This window comes from Procambarus clarkii, chromosome 51 (genome assembly GCF_040958095.1).
Source record: "Procambarus clarkii isolate CNS0578487 chromosome 51, FALCON_Pclarkii_2.0, whole genome shotgun sequence".
Taxonomy (NCBI): domain Eukaryota; kingdom Metazoa; phylum Arthropoda; class Malacostraca; order Decapoda; family Cambaridae; genus Procambarus; species Procambarus clarkii.
Window position 1 is genome coordinate 10,389,923 of NC_091200.1, and position 25,249 is coordinate 10,415,171.

Here is a 25,249-nt window from a genome sequence, read left to right on the forward strand (position 1 = left end):
GCCTGGCACTCCGGGGGGTGCACCAGCCTGGCACTCCGGGGGGTGCACCAGCCTGGCACTCCGGGGGGTGCACCAGCCTGGCACTCCGGGGGGTGCACCAGCCTGGCACTCCGGGGGGTGCACCAGCCTGGCACTCCGGGGGGTGCACCAGCCTGGCACTCCGGGGGGTGCACCAGCCTGGCACTCCGGGGGGTGCACCAGCCTGGCACTCCGGGGGGTGCACCAGCCTGGCACTCCGGGGGGTGCACCAGCCTGGCACTCCGGGGGGTGCACCAGCCTGGCACTCCGGGGGGTGCACCAGCCTGGCACTCCGGGGGGTGCACCAGCCTGGCACTCCGGGGGGTGCACCAGCCTGGCACTCCGGGGGGTGCACCAGCCTGGCACTCCGGGGGGTGCACCAGCCTGGCACTCCGGGGGGTGCACCAGCCTGGCACTCCGGGGGGTGCACCAGCCTGGCACTCCGGGGGGTGCACCAGCCTGGCACTCCGGGGGGTGCACCAGCCTGGCACTCCGGGGGGTGCACCAGCCTGGCACTCCGGGGGGTGCACCAGCCTGGCACTCCGGGGGGTGCACCAGCCTGGCACTCCGGGGGGTGCACCAGCCTGGCACTCCGGGGGGTGCACCAGCCTGGCACTCCGGGGGGTGCACCAGCCTGGCACTCCGGGGGGTGCACCAGCCTGGCACTCCGGGGGGTGCACCAGCCTGGCACTCCGGGGGGTGCACCAGCCTGGCACTCCGGGGGGTGCACCAGCCTGGCACTCCGGGGGGTGCACCAGCCTGGCACTCCGGGGGGTGCACCAGCCTGGCACTCCGGGGGGTGCACCAGCCTGGCACTCCGGGGGGTGCACCAGCCTGGCACTCCGGGGGGTGCACCAGCCTGGCACTCCGGGGGGTGCACCAGCCTGGCACTCCGGGGGGGTGCACCAGCCTGGCACTCCGGGGGGGTGCACCAGCCTGGCACTCCGGGGGGGTGCACCAGCCTGGCACTCCGGGGGGGTGCACCAGCCTGGCACTCCGGGGGGGTGCACCAGCCTGGCACTCCGGGGGGGTGCACCAGCCTGGCACTCCGGGGGGGTGCACCAGCCTGGCACTCCGGGGGGGTGCACCAGCCTGGCACTCCGGGGGGGTGCACCAGCCTGGCACTCCGGGGGGGTGCACCAGCCTGGCACTCCGGGGGGGTGCACCAGCCTGGCACTCCGGGGGGGTGCACCAGCCTGGCACTCCGGGGGGGTGCACCAGCCTGGCACTCCGGGGGGTGCACCAGCCTGGCACTCTGGGGGGTGCACCAGCCTGGCACTCTGGGGGGGTGCACCAGCCTGGCACTCTGGGGGGTGCACCAGCCTGGCACTCTGGGGGTGCACCAGCCTGGCACTCTGGGGGGTGCACCAGCCTGGCACTCTGGGGGTGCACCAGCCTGGCACTCTGGGGGTGCACCAGCCTGGCACTCTGGGGGTGCCGCGTGAGGTGATTACGCTCACAGTGATACAGCCACACTCACCACAGGCGCTCACTAGTGTTTAGTCACGGCTCATGGCATGTCCTATTACAATTTGATTTTGTATATTTATTAAATTTATTAGTATATTCAAATGTAGTTGGAGAAGCATGGGTGATGGAGGCCGCTTGAGGCCCTGCAGCTACTGGCGGGTCCGGTGGTGACCAGTGTGAAAGCACTCTGATGGCCTCGTGTTTACACATCTCTAACATCTCTACGATGTTTACACATCTCTAACACTGTCTATGGAGGACACCAGGAGATGTGTACACACTGTTTACTATTGTAAATGTTGGCCACGTTTATGGCACAAAATATACTAAAAAAAAAAGTTGGCACCAACTCCAGACATCTTGGCTGGAATAAATCTGGTGGCTGAGGCTAGATGATAAAGGCCGTAGTTAGCAGGTGGGTGCAGCAGTGTGGGGGGTCGTAGACGACCTTCCCTTTGGTGGAGAGCCTTCACCAGCCTCGCCCACCTGCACCAACAATGCAGGGGAGAGGAGAGGCAGGGAGAGGCAGCTGGTGGGAGGCAGGTGTGGAGAGGTCACGTGTGTGGGCCACGTTAAGGGCTGTTGTTGGGCAGGGGGAGGGGGGGCACTACCTTGTAAAGCTTAATTTGTACTATTGCCCCGAGGGGCGAGTTTATTGGGCAGCGTCACTCTTCCTGTGAGTGAACACACCGCCATAGCAGCATGTACATCACTCCCCAATAGGAAGTAAATCCTTTTGGTTTTTCACAGTGTCACAGCTGGAACTTGATTAACTGTCTCTAGTGAACGGCTTATCAAACAAGATTAAAATTTGTCAATCCCTAAAATTTACGTTATCTTGCGGGTGCAAAATGAAGCAATTTTTTAAGAACAGTATCTTTATTTAACAAATAGTATTTTCCTAACTTAAACACTGTGGGGTTTATTATGCTACACATATTTCTAATGACTCTTAAATGTTTACATTCTCTCAGGTAGTGGTCAAGGCGGTGTCCGTCACTCACCGCAGATTCTGCAGCTTCGTTGCTCATCTGTTGTTTCCATCTCGTCTCCATGGATATTTGTATCCAAGACTAATTCTTGCTATTGCTGATTCTCTCCCGCGACCACCACCTCTTTGTCCATGATGATTAGGATTGCCAACTGCAACCATGTTGTACCAGCGTACAAATTCATCGATTTGTTCAACTATCGCCTTTTCCTCAGTAACCTTGTCACGGTGATGTTGCCTGACAATACCTCTAATTTGTAGCAGAGTCTTTGGTATGAAGTATTCAATATGGTCTCCTTTAGTGCCTTCAGCAGCCAGCACATCTGTTCGTTCATTCCCACATATTCCAACATGAGAGGGGATTCACAGGATTGTGGATCCCAGTTGATTGACAGTTGAGAGGCGAGACCAAAGAGCCGAAGCTCAAACCCCGCAAGTACAACTAGGTGAGTACGTGAATTTGACGACTCTTCCCTGATTGGTTAGTACCCTCACAGCTCTCTTGATTTCAGCGACTATCGCAAGGTTTTCTGCCCGATTTTTAATGAGACTTTGTAGTGCTGCTTTTGAATCAGTGCAGATCATTGTACCGTTAGTGCTTTTCCTCTCATACTGTTCCTGTACTGGTTGGCCCATCACACTATCTATCTTCTTCTCTTGTGCCGAACTGTACCATGTGGCTCCTGCACCAGCTAACACCCGCTCCTGTACCACCAGACTGCACCTGGGGCCGCACACACCACCATATAGCAGTGGGATGCGAGAGCTTCGTGGAACTTGTATGAATGGAGAGGAGGTGTGGCGCTGTGACGTGGGCCGCGGCTGCTGGAATGTTCCCACTGTTCTCCAAGGCCAGCTGGGGGAGGGGGCGGGGGTAGTCGCTGGCGAGGGTAGGGGGAGTCGTAAGGAAGTTGGAGGGGGGGGGGGGAATCGTAAGGAAGAGGGGTGAGGGAGCCATCAAGAAGGGGGAAGGGGCGCCATTTTGCCATTGGACGGACAATGTTGATCACATGAATCCAGTGGTACATTTATTGATGTGTCTATTCAGTGTTCAGCAGCCCTGTGAAAGATAATTAACCCGAGAGGAATGTAGAGTGTAATGTATTCAGCAAGCAGCGGGCGGACCCGCGGCGTGGTTGGTGGATGCCAAGAATGATGCAAGAGTGGTGGTACTGGTGGCCACTCGCTCCGGGCCTCAGGCTACCACAATACCAGTACCACGCTATTTGCAGCTACCTGACTGAGGCCACCACTACAGGTAGTTTGATGAAGTTGCCCTAGTCGCTCCTCCTGGTAACTTGCGGGGTAGAGATGAAAGCAACATCAAGCCTGTTGAATGAAGGCACTAGGCAATATATAAACGAATTTGCAGTAAAAGCTAAAGATTAATAAAGCTGTTAAGAAGAAAACAATGGCCAGAGACCATGTGATCAGGCTGAAAAAAACATGGGGAAATTCTCGTGGAAAACGACAAGGAGATGCGTGAGGAACTGAACAATAGATTTTACACTTCACGAACAAACGAGCGTGGAGATCAGGGTTACGAGATGAAAGGAAGGAGGAAACACTGTAGTAGTCCCCGTGGAAGATGTAGAGGAACACTGAAAACATTAGGAGGAACTAGAAGCAACAAAATCAATAACACCAAACTTAATATTATCATCAACGGTGAAGGAGACTGCAGAGGTACTTTGTCACTTGCTATCTCATATTTTCTATAAAATACTCGAAACCGGAATTCTCACAGAATTTGAGGAAAATGCAAATGTTGTCCCAGTATTAAAAACAATGAAACAGACAGGAGTCCTTAAATTACATACCAGTGTCTGACAAGTATTCTGTATAAAGTAACCTGGCTGAGAATAGTAAAGTACCAGGAGAGGATACATTTTGTAACAAAAGGGCAGCATGGAATTAGAAAGGGAAAGTTGCGTCTGACAAACTTAATCGAGTTCTACGACAAGATTACTAAAATACAAAAAAAAGGCTGGGTAGACTGTATTTTCCTAGATTGTCAAAAACATTTTGAAAGCACTGTATAAGTTAGTACCTGGAAGACAAAAAGTCAGTCAGAAGTGAGATCTCCAGCTGGAGGAGTGTAACAGGTGAGGTCCCCTAGGGCTCGGTCCTGGGACTACTACTGTTCCTAATTTATGTGAATGACCTACCTAAGGAATGAGTGTTACGGACACGAGCCCAGCGTCCGAGCACGGAGCAGTGACGACATCGCCATCTGTGAGTCTGCTCCCGAAACCCCCTCCAAATGGACGACGCCATCTAGCGAGGGCGGGATATACCGGCCACAGGGGCTGGTTTCCCGTCTTGATCAGCTCATAACATAGCCGCTGCTGACCTCTGGTGAGGTGGCGCTTAACCAGCAACGCCATCTATGGAGTGGATAGGTGGACGTTTGTGTCTGAGCCTGTGAGTGAGGTGCCCTAGAGTGTCGTCAGAACTAATGACGTGTCTGATTACAGAGTCGACCTGGGACTGCTGTATTGGACGATGAGGCAGTCTACCCAAGGCAGCCATAGTCTCTCCACGTGTTTGCTGCAGAAGCTGTGAGTCACCCCCGGACGAACACTGTTGAGTGTGTTAGTTTGCCTGTGACGTGGCAGAGTTGAGGAATCGTCGTACCCGGGGGTTGGCTGGTGGAAGAGACTAGCCACTGTGGTGCTATAGAGAGGAGAGTGATCAGCGGGATCACACGAGGCTCCTGCCTAGGGCTCGCAACCCTAGTATCGGTCGTGGAGTGGCCTACACAGCGGAGCTGATTGGAATCTGCCAGCTACAGGCTGGATTTGTGGTTGAAGGCCTCCACGACGGTGCACCCAGTGGGACTGTGATTTGGCTGTCCTGTGGCCAGGGCAGATTCGCTGAAGAAGAGAACCAGGGCTACTCATCGTGAGCACCATGGAGCATCCTATGTCTTCAGAGGAAGACCATTCTGTACATTATAGTGTTTATAACCCCGTGTGACTGTTTATATATTTATGGTGGTGGTGATTATATATATACAAAAACAGTACATTTGTATCCCTTCCCCTTTAATTTACTTGCGTTACGGAACGCACCCCTTGAAAGCCACTACTAGCTTGGGGCCGGATACCCAAACTCTAATAACATCAGAGAAGAACCCAGTTACGACCCAATAGGGCCGTAACAATGAGCTAATACATCTCAGTGTTTGTTAAAATTAAGGACTGCAGAATATTACAGGAAGACGTTAACAAACTCCTGGAGTGTGCTAACGAGTAGTTGTCGAATTTCAATACCAATAAGTGTAAGGTAATGAAGATGGAGAAGATTGAGAGAAGACTATAAGGTGTCTAAACGGTAAATGGAAGGTAACTACAGGAATCCGAGAAAGGGATTTGGAAGTGGATATAATTCCCACACTAACACAAGGTGCAAATATAAAAGGGGTGACTTCCGACGTATACGGGACGCTGGCATACATTAGACCCTTTAGAAACGCAAATCAGGACTCTTTCAAGGCAATCTACACAACATTTGTTAGACCGATTCTGGAATATTTAACACCTGCATGGAAGCCCCATCTTGTACAGCATAAAACTTTCATCAATTAAGAAAGTTCCGAGGTCTGCAACAAGTGCTGTGCCAGAGCTATGAAGATTAAACTACGAGAATAGGTTAAGTGAACTGGACCTCATAAGCCTGTAGGACAGAAGAAACAATGATATGATCACAACATAAAAGATACCGAGAGCAATAGACCAGGTTAACAAGGACAGCCTCGCTAAATTGATAGCAAGTAATACGAGAGGACACTGTGTGTGTGTGTGTGTGTGTGTGTGTGTGTGTGTGTGTGTGTGTGTGTGTGTGTGTGTGTGTGTGTGTGTGTGTTTGTGTGTGTGTGTATGGGGGGGGGGGGTGGGGGGAAGGGAACTATGAAGGGGGGGAGGGGCGTTCAAAAACTACTCAGCTGAGCAAAACAGGAAAAGGGGATTCCTTACTCGTGGGAGACACTTCGTGCCTTAGTAGGCGGCGGTCTGTTATACTTCTTCCCTATTACGTCCCCTGTTGGGAAATGCTGCTGTGGTTACATGCTTCCCGGAACATATTTAAGTAGAGGCTAAAGAAGCCTGTAATTTTGTATATTGGAAAGTGGTTTTATATTTTCCTTTGCAAAGAGTGAGTTATAGACTGAGTTTATATGTTGGCTCGTGTCTAGTAATTTCTTCTGGTATGAGCTCCAGTTTTATGTCTCTTGAGGCAAGACTCTGATACCGTTGAATTTTGGACGAATTAAGTTTACCATTTAAAGGAGTAACAAGAGTGTACTTGATCCACCGTCTTCCACAGATACTCAAGGTTGACTCCTTCACGATGGTCCCCTTGTACAGAAACGATGAAATATCTTAAGATTACAAGATCCCACTCGGATTATTTGGAACTTTATATATTTTGCTTTGTCTTAGACGCCATGGTGGTTTCCTTGTCGGTCATGATAGATCCATGGAGGCCGTGGCAGATGCATATAAGAGGCGATGGTAGACGTATCGTAGGTGAGGTTGACGGAAGAGGAGGGGGGGGGGGGAGGGGGGATGTTGGGTACAGCGAGTCCTTGTGTTATCTCTTTAGCTGTACGGCCAGGAACCCCACCACCACCACCAGCAACCTCCACCATACCCCCCCCAACACCCACCACTACACCCCCAACACAACCACCACAGCACCCTCCCCCACACACCCCCAACACCACCACCCTCCACCACACCCCCAACACATTTCTATCACCACCCTCCACCACACACCACCTGTCAGCACACCAGTCACACACTGATTACAAACTTAAGCAGTACGTTACCTTAGACGCACTTTAACTACAGACTGGTGTACCAATGTTATTAAGTTTTATATAATCTACGTACTTGACTAGTTTAAGCTAACACCATCTACCTGACGACTAGCGTACCAAGGTTGTGGGGCTTCATGTTCCTGGGCTGGACCAACTGAACTGAGTAGCATCTTGCTGCAGTTATCTTGAGGTTATCTTGAGATGATTTCGGGGCTTTTTTTAGTGTCCCCGCGGCCCGGTCCTCGACCAGGCCTCCACCCCCAGGAAGCAGCCCGTGACAGCTGACTAACACCCAGGTACCTATTTTACTGCTAGGTAACAGGGGCATAGGGTGAAAAACTCTGCCCATTGTTTCTCGCCGGCGCCCTGGATCGAACCCAGGACCACAGGATCACAAGTCCAGCGTGCTGTCCGCTCGGCCGACCGGCTCCCCAGTTGGCAGTGCCAAGTTTATATATATTTGTTATTGTATTTATATATACAAGAGTTCTTACATTCTTGTAAAGCCACTAATTATTAATCCCTAGATTACAACCCGCCAAATCGTTTAACAACCAGGCACCCCATTCACTGCTGGGTGAACAGAGGCGTACAGTTAAGGATTGGCGCCTAGTCAATCCTCCTCCGCCAGGATACGAACCCAGGCCAAATCGCTGGTGAAGCGCGGGGCGAGTGTGTTACCACTGCGTCACGGGGGACCAATGATAACTAAGGTCAAGTAACTTGTACATGTGTTAATAACTTTTATTTTCTATTGATTTCGCCCAGTAAACTGGTGGTTCTTTTTCCGTAGACTTTCTATGTCTCTAGTGTCTAGACTTATCTTTGGCACACTGTACTCCCCTTCATATAGTCTAAGGCAGATGCACAAATGCACATGTACCTAATGTATTAATACAAAAATGACTAATTGATTATTAGAATGGAACAATATTTGACTACTGAACACACACACACTACACTCCCACACACTACACTTTCCTCCCACACACTACACTACACTCCCCCACACTACACTTTCCTCCCACACACTACACTGCACTCTTCTCACACACTACACTACACTCTTCCCACACACACTACACTACACTCTTCCCACACACACTACACTACACTCCCACACACTACACTTTCCTCCCACACACACTACACTCCCCCCTCCCACATACACACACCACACTCCCCCTCCCACACACAACTATCATCGACTGGTTACTTGTGTACGCATGTGAGAGGCGCCCCCCATGGCTGGGGAGGGGGGAGGGGGTGGGTGGCACAGGTGGCCAAGGTCGCTGAAGGCAGCCAGTCGTGGGGGGAGTGCTTGCACCCCCACCCACCCCACAACCAGTCGTGGGATGGGGAGGCGTGCTTCCCTTCCCTGTCCGTAACCTCGGTGTATACGACCTGGAGCTACTGTGAACACAGTAGCTGAGTGCCTGGTAGCTCAGTGGACAGCGCCCGGGATTCGCAACCTGTCCTCGAGTCAAGTCCATTACATCCAGCGGTCGACCCCACAGACACATTCATAAACTTTTACATGCTGTTCATTCAGAACAGGAATTACGCGAGCACTCAGCGTAATATGGAGAAAGAGCCTGGATACAGGGAAGATACCAGCTGCACTTAAATCTGCAGATATAGCTCCTCTGCACAAAGGGGGTAGTAAAGCCTTGGCAAAAAATTATAGACCAGTTGCATTAACATCACGCATAATAAAAGTGTTTGAAAGAGTGATTAGGAATGAAATTTCTAGTTTTATGGAAAATAATGAGCTACACAAGATCTCAAGATAACACAATCCAGGACAACATGGATTTAGAGCGGGCAGATCCTGTCTGTCACAGTTACTCAACCACTATGACAAAATCACAAGCTCTAGAAGATGCAGATGTTGTATACACAAAATACAAAGGCGTTCGACAAATGTGATCATTGAGTGATAGCACACAAAATGAGGTCAATGGGAATAACTGGTAAAATAGGACGCTGGAGGCTCAATTTCCTGTCGAACAGAACACAAAGAGTAACAGTCAATCAAATAATATCAAGTCCAAGCGCAGTTAAAAGATCTGTACCTTAAGGTACAGTCTTTGCACCGCTACTGTTCCTTATTCTCATATCAGATAGATAAAAATACAAGTCACAGTTTCGTGTCATCCTTTGCAGATGACACAAAAATCAGCATGAAAATTACCTCTGCTGAAGACATTGAAAAATTTCAAGGAGATATCAACAAAATTTTCGATTGGGCAGCAGAAAATAACATGATGTTTAATAATGATAAATTTCAGGTACTCAGGTACGGCAAAAATGAGGATCTGAAACATAATACAGGGTACAAAACACAATCGAATCTGCCCATAGCAAAAAACAAAAGACAAAAACAAAAACAGCATGTCAAGGATTTGGAAATAATGATGTCTGACGACCTAACGTTTAAGGAGCATAACCAAGCAAATATTGCGTCAACCAGAAAAATGATAGGATGGATTACTAGAACTTTCAAATCCAGGGATCCCATCACAATGGTTGTACTCTTCAAGTCACTTGTGTTGTCCCGTCTTGAGTACTGTTCAGTACTCACTTCCCCCTTCAGAGCAGGAGAGATTGCTGAAATAGAGGGAATACTGAGAACATATACGGCACACATAGAAGCGATAAAGCACCTAAATTATTGGGATAGTCTGAAAGCTCTCCAAATGTACTCACTAGAAAGGAGACGAGAGAGATACCAAATAATATACACATGGAAAATACTGGAGGACCAAGTACCAAATCTACACAGTAAAATAACATACTGGAGTGAACGATATGGAAGAAAATGCAGAATAGAACCAGTGAAGAGCAGAAGTGCCATAGGCACAATCAGAGAACACTGTATAAACATCAGAGGTCCGCGGTTGTTCAACGTCCTCCCAGCGACTATTAAGGAATATTGCCGGAACAACCGTGGACATCTTCAAGAGAAAACTGGACTGTTTTCTAAGAGAAGTTGCGGATCAGCCGGGCTGTGGTGGGTATGTGGGCCTGCGGGCCGCTCCAAGCAACAGCCTGGTGGACCAAACTCTCACAAGTCGAGCCTGGCCTCGGGCCGGGCTTGGGGAGTAGAACTCCCAGAACCCCATCAAGCAGGTATAGCACGCCAGGTGTGTGACCCGCGGCACTATAGCACGCCAGGTGTGTGACCCGCGGCACTATAGCACGCCAGGTGTGTGACCCGCGGCACTATAGCACGCCAGGTGTGTGACCCGCGGCACTATAGCACGCCAGGTGTGTGACCCGCGGCACTATAGCACGCCAGGTGTGTGACCCGCGGCACTATAGCACGCCAGGTGTGTGACCCGCGGCACTATAGCACGCCAGGTGTGTGACCCGCGGCACTATAGCACGCCAGGTGTGTGACCCGCGGCACTATAGCACGCCAGGTGTGTGACCCGCGGCACTATAGCACGCCAGGTGTGTGACCCGCGGCACTATAACACGCCAGGTGTGTGACCCGCGGCACTATAACACACCAGATGTGTGACCCGCGGCACTATAACACACCAGATGTGTGACCCGCGGCACTATAACACACCAGATGTGTGACCCGCGGCACTATAACACACCAGATGTGTGACCCGCGGCACTATAACACACCAGATGTGTGACCCGCGGCACTATAACACACCAGATGTGTGACCCGCGGCACTATAACACGCCAGATGTGTGACCCGCGGCACTATAACACGCCAGATGTGTGACCCGCGGCACTATAACACGCCAGGTGTGTGACCCGCGGCACTATAGCACGCCAGGTGTGTGACCCGCGGCACTATAGCACGCCAGGTGTGTGACCCGCGGCACTATAGCACGCCAGGTGTGTGACCCGCGGCACTATAGCACGCCAGGTGTGTGACCCGCGGCACTATAGCACGCCAGGTGTGTGACCCGCGGCACTATAACACGCCAGGTGTGTGACCCGCGGCACTATAACACGCCAGGTGTGTGACCCGCGGCACTATAACACGCCAGGTGTGTGACCCGCGGCACTATAACACGCCAGGTGTGTGACCCGCGGCACTATAACACACCAGATGTGTGACCCGCGGCACTATTACACACCATATGTGTGACCCGCGGCACTATAACACCAGATGTGTGACCCGCGGCACTATAACACACCAGATGTGTGACCCGCGGCACTATAACACACCAGATGTATGACCCGCGGCACTATAGCACGCCAGGTGTGTGACCCGCGGCACTATAGCACGCCAGGTGTGTGACCCGCGGCACTATAGCACGCCAGGTGTGTGACCCGCGGCACTATAGCACGCCAGGTGTGTGACCCGCGGCACTATAGCACGCCAGGTGTGTGACCCGCGGCACTATAGCACGCCAGGTGTGTGACCCGCGGCACTATAGCACGCCAGGTGTGTGACCCGCGGCACTATAGCACGCCAGGTGTGTGATCCGCGGCACTATAGCACGTCAGATGTGTGACCCGCGGCACTATAACACACCAGATGTGTGACCCCCGGCACTATTACACACCATATGTGTGACCCGCGGCACTATAACACACCAGATGTGTGACCCGCGGCACTATAACACACCAGATGTGTGACCCGCGGCACTATAACACACCAGATGTGTGACCCGCGGCACTATAACACACCAGATGTGTGACCCGCGGCACTATAACACACCAGATGTGTGACCCGCGGCACTATAACACGCCAGATGTGTGACCCGCGGCACTATAACACACCAGATGTGTGACCCGCGGCACTATAACACACCAGATGTGTGACCCGCGGCACTATAACACACCAGATGTGTGACCCGCGGCACTATAACACCAGATGTGTGACCCGCGGCACTATAACACACCAGATGTGTGACCCTCGGCACTATAGCACGCCAGGTGTGTGACCCGCGGCACTATAGCACGCCAGGTGTGTGACCCGCGGCACTATAGCACGCCAGGTGTGTGACCCGCGGCACTATAGCACGCCAGGTGTGTGACCCGCGGCACTATAGCACGCCAGGTGTGTGACCCGCGGCACTATAACACACCAGATGTGTGACCCGCGGCACTAACACACCAGATGTGTGACCCGCGGCACTATAGCACGCCAGGTGTGTGACCCGCGGCACTATAGCACGCCAGGTGTGTGACCCGCGGCACTATAGCACGCCAGGTGTGTGACCCGCGGCACTATAGCACGCCAGGTGTGTGACCCGCGGCACTATAGCACGCCAGGTGTGTGACCCGCGGCACTATAGCACGCCAGGTGTGTGACCCGCGGCACTATAGCACGCCAGGTGTGTGACCCGCGGCACTATAGCACGCCAGGTGTGTGACCCGCGGCACTATAGCACGCCAGGTGTGTGACCCGCGGCACTATAGCACGCCAGGTGTGTGACCCGCGGCACTATAGCACGCCAGGTGTGTGACCCGCGGCACTATAGCACGCCAGGTGTGTGACCCGCGGCACTATAGCACGCCAGGTGTGTGACCCGCGGCACTATAGCACGCCAGGTGTGTGACCCGCGGCACTATAACACGCCAGGTGTGTGACCCGCGGCACTATAACACGCCAGGTGTGTGACCCGCGGCACTATAACACGCCAGGTGTGTGACCCGCGGCACTATAACACGCCAGGTGTGTGACCCGCGGCACTATAACACGCCAGGTGTGTGACCCGCGGCACTAGTCTACCCTTGCTTCCCGCGGTGCCGGAATCCTGCGCCCCGGCCTTGAACCGTCCTCTCTCACAAAAAAAGAGGAATGCAGAAGATCACCCGGCTCTACCCTCCTCATGAATGCTGTGCCACAGTCGAGACCCGGCGTCCCCCCCCTCCTCCCCCCCCCCAGCAGCGTCGTGGGGGTGGAGGAGGTAATGTCTACATGATAAAAAATATCCAAGCTGATTCAAGAATTAATGCAGGTGTTGACACCACCACCGCATGCTCAGCTGGAAAGAAAAGCCGAATAAAAAAATAACGTATGACTGGAGCACGAGGCTGGAGATCGTTGTCCTGGTGAGTTGGTGACCCACGGTTGATGACCCACGGTTGGTGACCCACGGTTGGTGACCCACGGTTGGTGACCCACGGTTGGTGATCCACGGTTGGTGACCCACGGTTGGTGACCCACGGTTGGTGACCCACGGTTGGTGACCCACGGTTGGTGATCCACGGTTGATGACCCACGGTTGATGACCCACGGTTGGTGACCCACGTCTGGTGACCCACGGTTGATGACCCACGGTTGGCGACCCACGTCTGGTGACCCACGGCTGATGACCCACGGTTGGTGACCCACGGTTGGTGACCTCACTCTCGGGTTATGAGGCACTCGGCACTCATATCTCTGGCAGTTCGGCTTGTATAGGGATCTAGATGAAGAAAAGTGTAAAGTGTGTGGACAAAGAAAGGGACACACACTCGAACACTATATCTTGGAACGTAGTAAAATTGAGCCATTTAGAGATAAATCTAAGCTCACGCTGTATAATATGGCAGGTATTATTACCATGGATAAATTTCCTGAAATCCTTACACTGTATACATATTTCACTTCCAGTAGATAAACGACATATGAGAATAAGAAACAAATAGTGTATTGTTAAGACTAATAATAAACAGCAGCTCCCCTATGACTCTCTAATATCTCCACTACTCAAACAATTATCTATTAGCGATAAGACCTACCATGTATGTATAATGACTTACTGTTAATATATAGCTCTTGAAATAGATCATTCTCTATAACTAGCTGATATTGTAATTATAAGTTGTGAAGGATAGATGAAATTGTTAATGTAATAATCTAAGATGAGGTCTGATAAAGACCTTTTGTGCCCTCTGTAATGCTTTTTGCGCTACCGCTCACGGGATGGGTATGGGGTGCACAATAAACTAACCGCCTCCGGCGGCACAAAAAAAAAAAAAAAAAAAAAAAAAAAAAGGCACTCACCAAGGGCCTGAGTTGTACATCTCTTATCTCCCTTACACCCTTCCTTACACCCTTCCTCTCACTCCCATACATGTTCGAAACGCGGCACAAATACGCAAGAAAAAATGTTTGAGTATAAACAGATGATGAAACAGGAATTTTGTCACCTTTCCGACAGCGTCGAGTCAACATTCCAGCATAAAGACATACTGAGCCGTCTCCACCAACAGCCGGTAAAGGGGAACGTCTGCGTCCCATCACATACACGACAATATTGTAGCTGTAACTACACAATAATGCCCGTTCACTTACCACGGCCAAGTGGATTACTTCACACACTCACCCGAGAGGCAATGGTCCAAACCCAAACACTCGCTTACCTGGAAAAAGAAAACAAATGTAATTAACCCACAATGCACCACAGCTTCAGATATTTTATGCAAGGTATCCACTACTGCCGTACTCACGCGTCAATAACATAGGCACTCATTGTTTGGACTCGTGTTGTGTTGTGTGTGTTTTTACTCACCTAATTGTACTCGCCTTGTTGTCGTTGTAGGGTCGAGCATTTGCTCTTAAGCCCCGCCTTCCGACGACCATTAGTTCATGGCTGCGATCTTTTTTTTCACAATTTTTTTTTATATTTACATTTAAATCTATGTATCGAATTGATTTCAACACTCCATCTAATTCGCACCAATAATGTAAGACTCTTAGACTGAAAATGCTCTAACATCTGTGGCTCATGTGTGTTTACAGATGAGCCACAGGGAAGTGAGTAAAGAGGGGTGGCATCTGCAAACGGATAAGAATGAGCGAGCACCTGCAGTTGGAGAGGAAGTAGGGGGAAGAGGAGGAAGCCACCTGTCCGGAGGAAGCACCGAGAGTGCACACACCTGTCCCTACGAGCAACAACCTCACGGTGGGCGCCCCGCCCTCCATACAGGATGCTCCAATAATCCCAGCACACAGGACACGGGGGTAGAGGGGACACGCAGGACACGGGGTAAAGGGGACACGCAGACACACAGGACACGGGGGTAGAGGGGGACACACAGGACACGGGGTAAAGGGGACACACAGGACACGGGGGTAGAGGGGGACACACAGGACACGGGGTAAAGGGGACACGCAGACACACAGGACACGGGGGTAGAGGGGGACACACAGGACACGGGGTAAAGGGGACACACAGGACACGGGGGTAGAGGGGGACACACAGGACACGGGGTAAAGGGGACACGCAGACACACAGGACACGGGGGTAGAGGGGGACACACAGGACACGGGGTAATGGGGACACGCAGACACACAGGACACGGGGGTAGAGGGGACACACAAAACATGGGGCACAGGGCCATCGTAGCTTCATAGAGCATGAACGGGTTGAAGAGCGATAAATGTACAAGAGATGAGGGTGGCAGGAAGTGTAGGAGGGAAGGAGACATTCCAGGCACCTCACGAGGAAGGGGTCGTGGGCGTTACCACAATGCCTTTACATGCACCTTTAATGTGGCACTCGGCACAATTTAGGCGCTTACTGTACCTTACTAGCACAAAGAAAATTTCGTGTAGAAATTTAACGTTTCAAAATCTTGGGTTATTAGCGTTCCTGTACTATGTGGGAATGTTACAAGTATATGTGAGGCAAGTTGTGATGGCACATACCTGCTAGATGAGGTTCTGGGAGTTCTTCCACTCCCCAAGCCTGGCCACGGTGAGAGTTTGGTCCACTATGCTGTTGCTTGGAGCAGCCCGCAGGCCCACACACAGCCCGGTTGGTCCGGCACTCCATGAAGAAAACTATCTAGTTTTCTCTTGAAGATGTCCACGGTTGTTTCCGCAATATTTCTTATACTCGCTGGGAAGATGTTGACCAACCGTGGACCTCTGATGTTTATGCAATGTTCTCTGATTGTGCCTATGGCACCTCTGCTCTTCACTGGTTCAATTATGCATTTTCTTCCATATCGTTCACTCCATTATGTTATTTTACAGTGTAGATTTGGTACTTGGCTCTCCAGTATTTACCATGTGTATATTATTTGATCTCTCTCTCGTCTCCTTTCTAGTGAGTACATTTGGAGAGCTTCGAGACGATCCCAATAATTTAGGCGCTTTATCGTGTCATATGACGTAGATGTTCTCTGTACTCCCTCTATTACAGCAATCTCTCCTGCTCTGAAGGGATATAAGTGCTGAGCAGTACTCAAGACGGGACAGCCCAAATGATTTGAATAGTACAACCTCTCTGATGGGATCCCTGGATTTGAAAGTTCTCGTAATCCATCCTATCATTTTCTGGCTGATGCAATATTTGGTTGGTTATGTTCCCTAAACGTTAGGTCGTCAGACATCATTATTCCCAGATCCTTTACATGCTGCTTTCCTACTATGGGCATATTTGATTGTGTTTTGTACCCTGTATTGTTTTTAAGGTCCTTATTTTTACCGTACTGAGTACCTGGAATTTATCACTGTTAAACATCATGATATTTTCTGTTGCCCAGTCGAAAACGTTATTAATATCTGCTTGTAAATTTTCAATGTCTTTAGCCGAGGTAATTTTCAATGTTTTTAGCCGAGGTAATTTTCAATGTCTTTAGCCGAGGTAATTTTCAATGTCCTTAGCCGAGGTAATTTTCATGCTGATTTTTGTGCCACTCTGCAAAGGATGATACGAAACTGTGACTTGCATTTTTGTCTATATCTAATATAAGAATAAGGAAAAGCAGTGGTGCAAGGACTGTACCCAGAGTTACAAAACTTTTAACTGCGCTTGGACCCGATTTGATATGGTTAACTGTTACTCTTTTTGATCTGTTTGACAGAAAACTGAGTATCCACCGTCCTACTTTACCAGTTATTCCCATTGACCTCATTTTGTGTGCTATCACTCCATTGTCACATTTATCGAATGCCTTTGCGAAGTCCGTGTATACCCCATCTGCATTTTGTTTTTCTTCTAATGCCTCAGTGGTTTTGTCGTAGTGATCAAGAAACTGTTGGAGGCATGATCTTTCCGCTCTAAATCCACGTTGGCCTGGGTTGTGGAGGTCATTGGTCTCCATGAAACTGGTGACCTGACTCCTGATCACTTTCTCAAAAACTGTTATTATGTGGAACGTTTGTGCAACTGGTCTATAATTCTTAGCCAATGCTTTGCTCCCTCTCTTGTGTAGAGGGGCTATGTCTACTGATTTAAGCGCTTCTGGTATCTCCCCCGTGTCCAAGTTCTTCCTCCACACTATACTGAGTGCCTGTGCTACTGGCACTTTGCATTTTTATATAAATATTGAATTCCATGAATCTGGACCCGGGGCTGAGTGTATGTTGATAATGTCTCTTTCAAAATCTGCCTCGCTCGTGTTGATATTAGTTATTTACAAGGGTTCGGATAGCACGCATAGAGTTGTCCGGATCTTCCACTTTCATGCTGTTTATTGGAGTGCTAAACATGTCCTCATACTGCTTTTCTTGGATTTCACTAATTTCTTTGTCATCCCAAGTGTATGAACCTTCACTTGTACGAATAGGTCTAATATTGACAGTGGTTTTTGCTTTTGAGTTTGCATATGTGAAGAAATATTTTGGGGTTTTCTTTATGTCTTGTATTACTTTCTATATCACACCGAACCTGCTCCCAGAAGCCCACGTCAAAAGGATATCATCAGCGGTATATGCTAGATTGGCCAACATAAGAACTGCCTTTAGAAATTTGCGTAAGGAATCGTTCAGGACCTTGTATACCACTTATGTCAGCCCAATCCTGGAGTATACAGCTCCAGTCTGGAGTCCATACCTAGTTAAAAACACGACAAAGTTATAGAAGATTCAGAGGTACGTTATCAGATTAGTCCCAGAACTGAGAGGTATGAGCTACGAGCAAAGGCTATGGGAGCTAAACCTCACGTCCCTGGAAGACGGAGGAGAAAGGTGGGGGACATGATCACCTACAAAATTCTCAGAGGAATCGACAGGGTGGACAAAGACAAACTATTTAGCATGGGCTGAACACGAACAATGGAACACAGGTGGAAACTGAGTACTCATATGAGCCACAGAGACATTTGAAAGAATTTTGTCTGTGTCAGAGTAGTTAACAAATGGAATGCATTAGTCAGTGATGTGGTGGAGGCAAACTCCGTACACAGTTTCAAATGTGAATATGATAGAGCTCACTAACCTCAGGAATCTATACATCAGTTGACTGATGTACAGATTCATGGATCTGACATTTGAGGTGGGACCAAAGAGCCAAAGCTCAACCCTCGCAAGCATAACTGGGCGAGTACAACTAAGTGAGTACACACGCGAGAACATGCGCACCTGGGATTATGAAGCACATTCCTGAACTACGCAGGCGGGTGTCGGGGCGGGCGGGCCCGCACACAGACCCCCGCCCACTGTAATTGCTATAATACTTACACAAAACGCACCAACGTCCGGCCCAGGTGACACAGGGGCGTTGCTCTTCACCAGGTGCGAGTTAATACCTACCAATTCCCTCTTCTCAAGCACAATATGGTCACTCTGAAGAGGAATTTGGATTATTGGGCAGGGGCGCGACTGTGGGTACACCATTCAGTATATCTTCACGTAAGCCAGTGCCCACATACTTAGGGAGAGACCTGTGTGATGTTAAGGGGTCCGGGAGAAGAACAATGGAGTAAGGAGATGGAGGAACAGAAAGAGAAAAATTTGGAAGATGAGGGAGAATCAAGAAACAAGACGCTTATATTTTATTTCATTCCTATGGGATGAGAGTGCGCAGCTGGTGCGCAGGGGATGGTGGAGGGCGTGCAGGGGATGGTGGAGGGCGTGCTGGGGATGGTGGAGGCCGGGCTGGGGATGGTGGAGGCCGGGCTGGGGATGGTGGAGGCCGGGCTGGGGATGGTGGAGGCCGGGCTGGGGATGGTGGAGGGCGTGCTGGGGATGGTGGAGGGCGTGCTGGGGATGGTGGAGGCCGGGCTGGGGATGGTGGAGGGCGTGCTGGGGATGGTGGAGGCCGGGCTGGGGATGGTGGAGGCCGGGCTGGGGATGGTGGAGGGCGTGCTGGGGATGGTGGAGGGCGTGCTGGGGATGGTGGAGGCCGGGCTGGGGATGGTGGAGGCCGGGCTGGGGATGGTGGAGGCCGGGCTGGGGATGGTGGAGGGCGTGCTGGGGATGGTGGAGGCCGGGCTGGGGATGGTGGAGGGCGGGCTGGGGATGGTGGAGGGCGTGCTGGGGATGGTGGAGGGCGTGCTGGGGATGGTGGAGGCCGGGCTGGGGATGGTGGAGGCCGGGCTGGTGGAGGCCGGGCTGGGGATGGTGGAGGCCGGGCTGGGGATGGTGGAGGGCGTGCTGGGGATGGTGGAGGCCGGGCTGGGGATGGTGGAGGCCGGGCTGGGGATGGTGGAGGCCGGGCTGGGGATGGTGGAGGCCGGGCTGGGGATGGTGGCGGGCGTGCTGGGGATGGTGGAGGAACACGCCTTACATCACTTATCTGGGTCTTAGGCCTACGATGGGTCACGAATGGGCTTATTTTTTAAACATATAATTGGCGGTGTGAAGCAATCTATTAATTATACCAATTTCACTGGAGGTCAGGTGGAGCTGGGGGTTACCAGGGTGTCTATCCACCTCCCTGGTCACCCCCACACCTGCCTGGTCACCCCCACACCTGCCTGCCCACACTGTGCCTCTTCCCCACTAGAGAACACGTCGTTACAGTGGGCGTCTCGCCATAACCGTTCACCAACGTCTTGCCACAACCACGAGAGACAACTTGAGGGTTGGTCACGCCCCCGCCGCGGGGTGGCCACCTCTGCCTTAGGGCCCCAGACAATACTCTTCACTGTATCGCAGCGTAAAACAGACCTTATGCTAATAACAGCAGCACCAAAAACAATGCCCGGAAGGCCCATAACATCAGGTAAGGATTAATGACCTTCCACCTGTATAACTTATGCGTGAACATCATTAGAGACGCCGGAGCGACAGTCGTAGGGTCGTCCAGTGCTCCCGGGGGAGGGCACGGCGCTCCCGGGGGAGGGCACGGCGCTCCCGGGGGAGGGCACGGCGCTCCCGGGGGAGGGCACGGCGCTCCCGGGGGAGGACACGGCGCTCCCGGGGGAGGACACGGCGCTCCCGGGGGAGGACACGGCGCTCCCGGGGGAGGACACGGCGCTCCCGGGGGAGGACACGGCGCTCCCGGGGGAGGACACGGCGCTCCCGGGGGAGGACACGGCGCTCCCGGGGGAGGACACGGCGCTCCCGGGGGAGGACACGGCGCTCCCGGGGGAGGACACGGCGCTCCCGGGGGAGGACACGGCGCTCCCGGGGGAGGACACGGCGCTCCCGGGGGAGGACACGGCGCTCCCGGGGGAGGACACGGCGCTCCCGGGGGAGGACACGGCGCTCCCGGGGGAGGACACGGCGCTCCCGGGGGAGGACACGGCGCTCCCTGGGGAGGACACGGCGCTCCCGGGGGAGGACACGGCGCTCCCGGGGGAGGACACGGCGCTCCTACGGGAGGATATTGTAAACTTAGTACCAATGTGTTCATGTTCAACGAAGTCAAATGACCGCGATAACAATGTACTATGCATACTGAGGTGTAATAGATGGTAAACCCAGAAGTATACATACTGGGGTGGTATACATTTGGAACCTTTGGAAGACTTAGCACCGTTGACCTTACCGTTACCATTTGCCCATCGCTACAAAGCAACGAACTCATAGTATGGGTAAGAGGCCGACCTCCTGGTTAACCTCCAGGTGGTACCTACCCCAATAAATCCCAACCCGCCAAACACACCAAAACTACGACGTTGGTACAACGTTCGAACAAGTTTTAACACCTAACCAGTTATAACAACCAATATAGCAAGTTGTAACAACGTTCTAATACGTCATAAATACGTTAAGCCAAGATGTAACAACTTTATTACAAGTTGTAACAAGCGGAAAATAGAAACAGTTTCGGTTTGTGTTTCCAGGGAAGTATCCCACTAAAGTGACTACACGGCATCTCCCAGTTGTCTTCTTCGCCAAGAACGACACCAAATATCACCAGGTTTGGTCAAGCGCCCCCCAAGACCATACATTTTGGTGTGTGTGAGAGAGCCAAGAAGGTAGGAGGAGAAAGAGGACAGGATAAGGAGGACAGATCACACCCAGCCCACCGGTCCACAACACCTTAACCAACATTACTATGGACAAACACCCTACCCGATCCTAATTTACCACCAGCCCTTCCAAGGTTCATCCCTCTTCACCCTTCCTTCTAGGGGTTAGATGGCTGTCCAGACAGTGTAGCCCTGCCATAGGTGGACAGCTAAGTAGCAACTCTCTCATGTCGCCCGCCACCGTCCTTTTCAATGCTGAATTCGTCGCAGTCGTATTGGCTGGCTCTCACAAGGAGGGCTTAATGCGAGCGACGGGTGCTCGTGGAGGCCAGATGGTCGAGCGACGGGTGCTCGTGGAGGCCAGATGGTCGAGCGACGGGTGCTCGTGGAGGCCAGATGGTCGAGCGACGGGTGCTCGTGGAGGCCAGATGGTCGAGCGACGGGTGCTCGTGGAGGCCAGATGGTCGAGCGACGGGTGCTCGTGGAGGCCAGATGGTCGAGCGACGGGTGCTCGTGGAGGCCAGATGGTCGAGCGACGGGTGCTCGTGGAGGCCAGATGGTCGAGCGACGGGTGCTCGTGGAGGCCAGATGGTCGAGCGACGGGTGCTCGTGGAGGCCAGATGGTCGAGCGACGGGTGCTCGTGGAGGCCAGATGGTCGAGCGACGGGTGCTCGTGGAGGCCAGATGGTCGAGCGACGGGTGCTCGTGGAGGCCAGATGGTCGAGCGACGGGTGCTCGTGGAGGCCAGATGGTCGAGCGACGGGTGCTCGTGGAGGCCAGATGGTCGAGCGACGGGTGCTCGTGGAGGCCAGATGGTCGAGCGACGGGTGCTCGTGGAGGCCAGATGGTCGAGCGACGGGTGCTCGTGGAGGCCAGATGGTCGAGCGACGGGTGCTCGTGGAGGCCAGATGGTCGAGCGACGGGTGCTCGTGGAGGCCAGATGGTCGAGCGACGGGTGCTCGTGGAGGCCAGATGGTCGAGCGACGGGTGCTCGTGGAGGCCAGATGGTCGAGCGACGGGTGCTCGTGGAGGCCAGATGGTCGAGCGACGGGTGCTCGTGGAGGCCAGATGGTCGAGCGACGGGTGCTCGTGGAGGCCAGATGGTCGAGCGACGGGTGCTCGTGGAGGCCAGATGGTCGAGCGACGGGTGCTCGTGGAGGCCAGATGGTCGAGCGACGGGTGCTCGTGGAGGCCAGATGGTCGAGCGACGGGTGCTCGTGGAGGCCAGATGGTCGAGCGACGGGTGCTCGTGGAGGCCAGATGGTCGAGCGACGGGTGCTCGTGGAGGCCAGATGGTCGAGCGACGGGTGCTCGTGGAGGCCAGATGGTCGAGCGACGGGTGCTCGTGGAGGCCAGATGGTCGAGCGACGGGTGCTCGTGGAGGCCAGATGGTCGAGCGACGGGTGCTCGTGGAGGCCAGATGGTCGAGCGACGGGTGCTCGTGGAGGCCAGATGGTCGAGCGACGGGTGCTCGTGGAGGCCAGATGGTCGAGCGACGGGTGCTCGTGGAGGCCAGATGGTCGAGCGACGGGTGCTCGTGGAGGCCAGATGGTCGAGCGACGGGTGCTCGTGGAGGCCAGATGGTCGAGCGACGGGTGCTCGTGGAGGCCAGATGGTCGAGCGACGGGTGCTCGTGGAGGCCAGATGGTCGAGCGACGGGTGCTCGTGGAGGCCAGATGGTCGAGCGACGGGTGCTCGTGGAGGCCAGATGGTCGAGCGACGGGTGCTCGTGGAGGCCAGATGGTCGAGCGACGGGTGCTCGTGGAGGCCAGATGGTCGAGCGACGGGTGCTCGTGGAGGCCAGATGGTCGAGCGACGGGTGCTCGTGGAGGCCAGATGGTCGAGCGACGGGTGCTCGTGGAGGCCAGATGGTCGAGCGACGGGTGCTCGTGGAGGCCAGATGGTCGAGCGACGGGTGCTCGTGGAGGCCAGATGGTCGAGCGACGGGTGCTCGTGGAGGCCAGATGGTCGAGCGACGGGTGCTCGTGGAGGCCAGATGGTCGAGCGACGGGTGCTCGTGGAGGCCAGATGGTCGAGCGACGGGTGCTCGTGGAGGCCAGATGGTCGAGCGACGGGTGCTCGTGGAGGCCAGATGGTCGAGCGACGGGTGCTCGTGGAGGCCAGATGGTCGAGCGACGGGTGCTCGTGGAGGCCAGATGGTCGAGCGACGGGTGCTCGTGGAGGCCAGATGGTCGAGCGACGGGTGCTCGTGGAGGCCAGATGGTCGAGCGACGGGTGCTCGTGGAGGCCAGATGGTCGAGCGACGGGTGCTCGTGGAGGCCAGATGGTCGAGCGACGGGTGCTCGTGGAGGCCAGATGGTCGAGCGACGGGTGCTCGTGGAGGCCAGATGGTCGAGCGACGGGTGCTCGTGGAGGCCAGATGGTCGAGCGACGGGTGCTCGTGGAGGCCAGATGGTCGAGCGACGGGTGCTCGTGGAGGCCAGATGGTCGAGCGACGGGTGCTCGTGGAGGCCAGATGGTCGAGCGACGGGTGCTCGTGGAGGCCAGATGGTCGAGCGACGGGTGCTCGTGGAGGCCAGATGGTCGAGCGACGGGTGCTCGTGGAGGCCAGATGGTCGAGCGACGGGTGCTCGTGGAGGCCAGATGGTCGAGCGACGGGTGCTCGTGGAGGCCAGATGGTCGAGCGACGGGTGCTCGTGGAGGCCAGATGGTCGAGCGACGGGTGCTCGTGGAGGCCAGATGGTCGAGCGACGGGTGCTCGTGGAGGCCAGATGGTAGAGCGACGGGTGCTCGTGGAGGCCAGATGGTAGAGCGACGGGTGCTCGTGGAGGCCAGATGGTAGAGCGACGGGTGCTCGTGCTAGCCAGATGGTCGAGCGTCAGTGTGTGCGCTCACATAAAGGGTCTTACAGAGTAGGGCACAAACTCTTAACACCTGCCGCTTCTCTGTCCTAGCGACTCTCAGTCCTGGTTCGTCATGTCGCTTTTTGAAACTATCTTTTGTATTAGCTTCAACTATCTCTTCCTCAGGTGCTTGCTCAAGTTACCTTCGAAACTTCCATCTTGTGATTCATTAGCACTTGCGGCGTGCAGCCAAGTGCGAGTGTTCTACCTTGCTCTTCACCTGCCGTGTCCGCTTATTAACCCTGGCAATTTCCACAAAAACTTACATGTGGTTACAAAACTTAAATGTTGTCATCTAGATTATGTATTTCTTCAAGCGTGGAGAAGTTCAGCTCCCTTAGTTCTGGTACGCGTCTTGTTGCATACATCCAGGCGTTTTCAAGTTGCACGCTGGGGCGGCATACTCCAGGATGGACCTTACTTCTCGCTTACCTTTCGATGACCGGGAGAGGAGGCCCGGTCCCCGACCAGGCCTCCTGGTTGCTGGACTGGTCAACCAGGCTGTTGGAAGCGGCTTCTTGCAGCCTGACCCTCTCATTTGAAGGAAAAAACCACTGACCTTCTCACCAGAGGAAGATATACACGGGATGACATCCAAAGGAGCATGGAAAGCTGCCTAACTGAAGACTCGACAATGTGAATGATGCGCGGAATGGCGTGATAAGGGGCAAGATATGGTGGTGATCGCAGGAGAAACATTGTGCAGTGAGGTGTTGTACAGTAATAATGGAGCCGGAGGGAAAGGGGTGTGAGAGTAGGAGCTAGGGGACACATGACAAGAGTAGCTAGCAGTGCAAGAGGCGGAGTATGGTGCTCATGGTGGCCACGATGTAGTAAGGACCATCTACGGCGCTGTCGCCCTGCAGCTACCAAGGCATTCATCAGGTTCACGTCAATGCTAAATACTCATAACGTAATCATTCCCCAGTCATGACCAAGAGGTCAAAGGTCAACTGACGGAAACGTAGGCGACGCTCATCAAGGTACATCCATGAGTTAGACCGAAATGAAGCGTAAAGCGGAACTCA

General features: G+C 53.4%; 2 protein-coding genes across 2 annotated transcripts; both read right to left on the reverse strand.

Moving 5' to 3' along the window:
* Positions 1 to 18,990: 18,990 nt before the first annotated feature.
* On the reverse strand, positions 18,991 to 20,154 carry LOC138351974 (uncharacterized). The gene is made up of 2 exons (XM_069304149.1): positions 20,108 to 20,154; positions 18,991 to 19,696 (listed from the first exon to the last, which is right to left on the reverse strand). Exons 1-2 carry the CDS (start codon positions 20,152 to 20,154, stop codon positions 18,991 to 18,993), a joined length of 753 nt encoding a protein of 250 aa, XP_069160250.1.
* Positions 20,155 to 20,193: 39 nt separating this feature from the next.
* Positions 20,194 to 20,838, reverse strand: LOC138351975 (uncharacterized). Its single transcript, XM_069304150.1, has one exon. It carries the CDS (start codon positions 20,836 to 20,838, stop codon positions 20,194 to 20,196), a length of 645 nt encoding a protein of 214 aa, XP_069160251.1.
* Positions 20,839 to 25,249: the final 4,411 nt, after the last annotated feature.

Excerpts from the sequence above, each read along its gene's own strand:
- LOC138351974 (XM_069304149.1), bottom strand. The coding sequence starts at position 20,154 with ATGGGCCTTCCGGGCATTGTTTTTGGTGCTGCTGTTATTAGCATAAG. Across the intron at positions 19,697-20,107 it reads GCTGCTGTTATTAGCATAAG|CACGCCCGCCACCATCCCCA; the intron begins GTCTGTTTTACG and ends CACCATCCCCAG.
- LOC138351975 (XM_069304150.1), bottom strand. The coding sequence starts at position 20,838 with ATGCATAGTACATTGTTATCGCGGTCATTTGACTTCGTTGAACATGAA.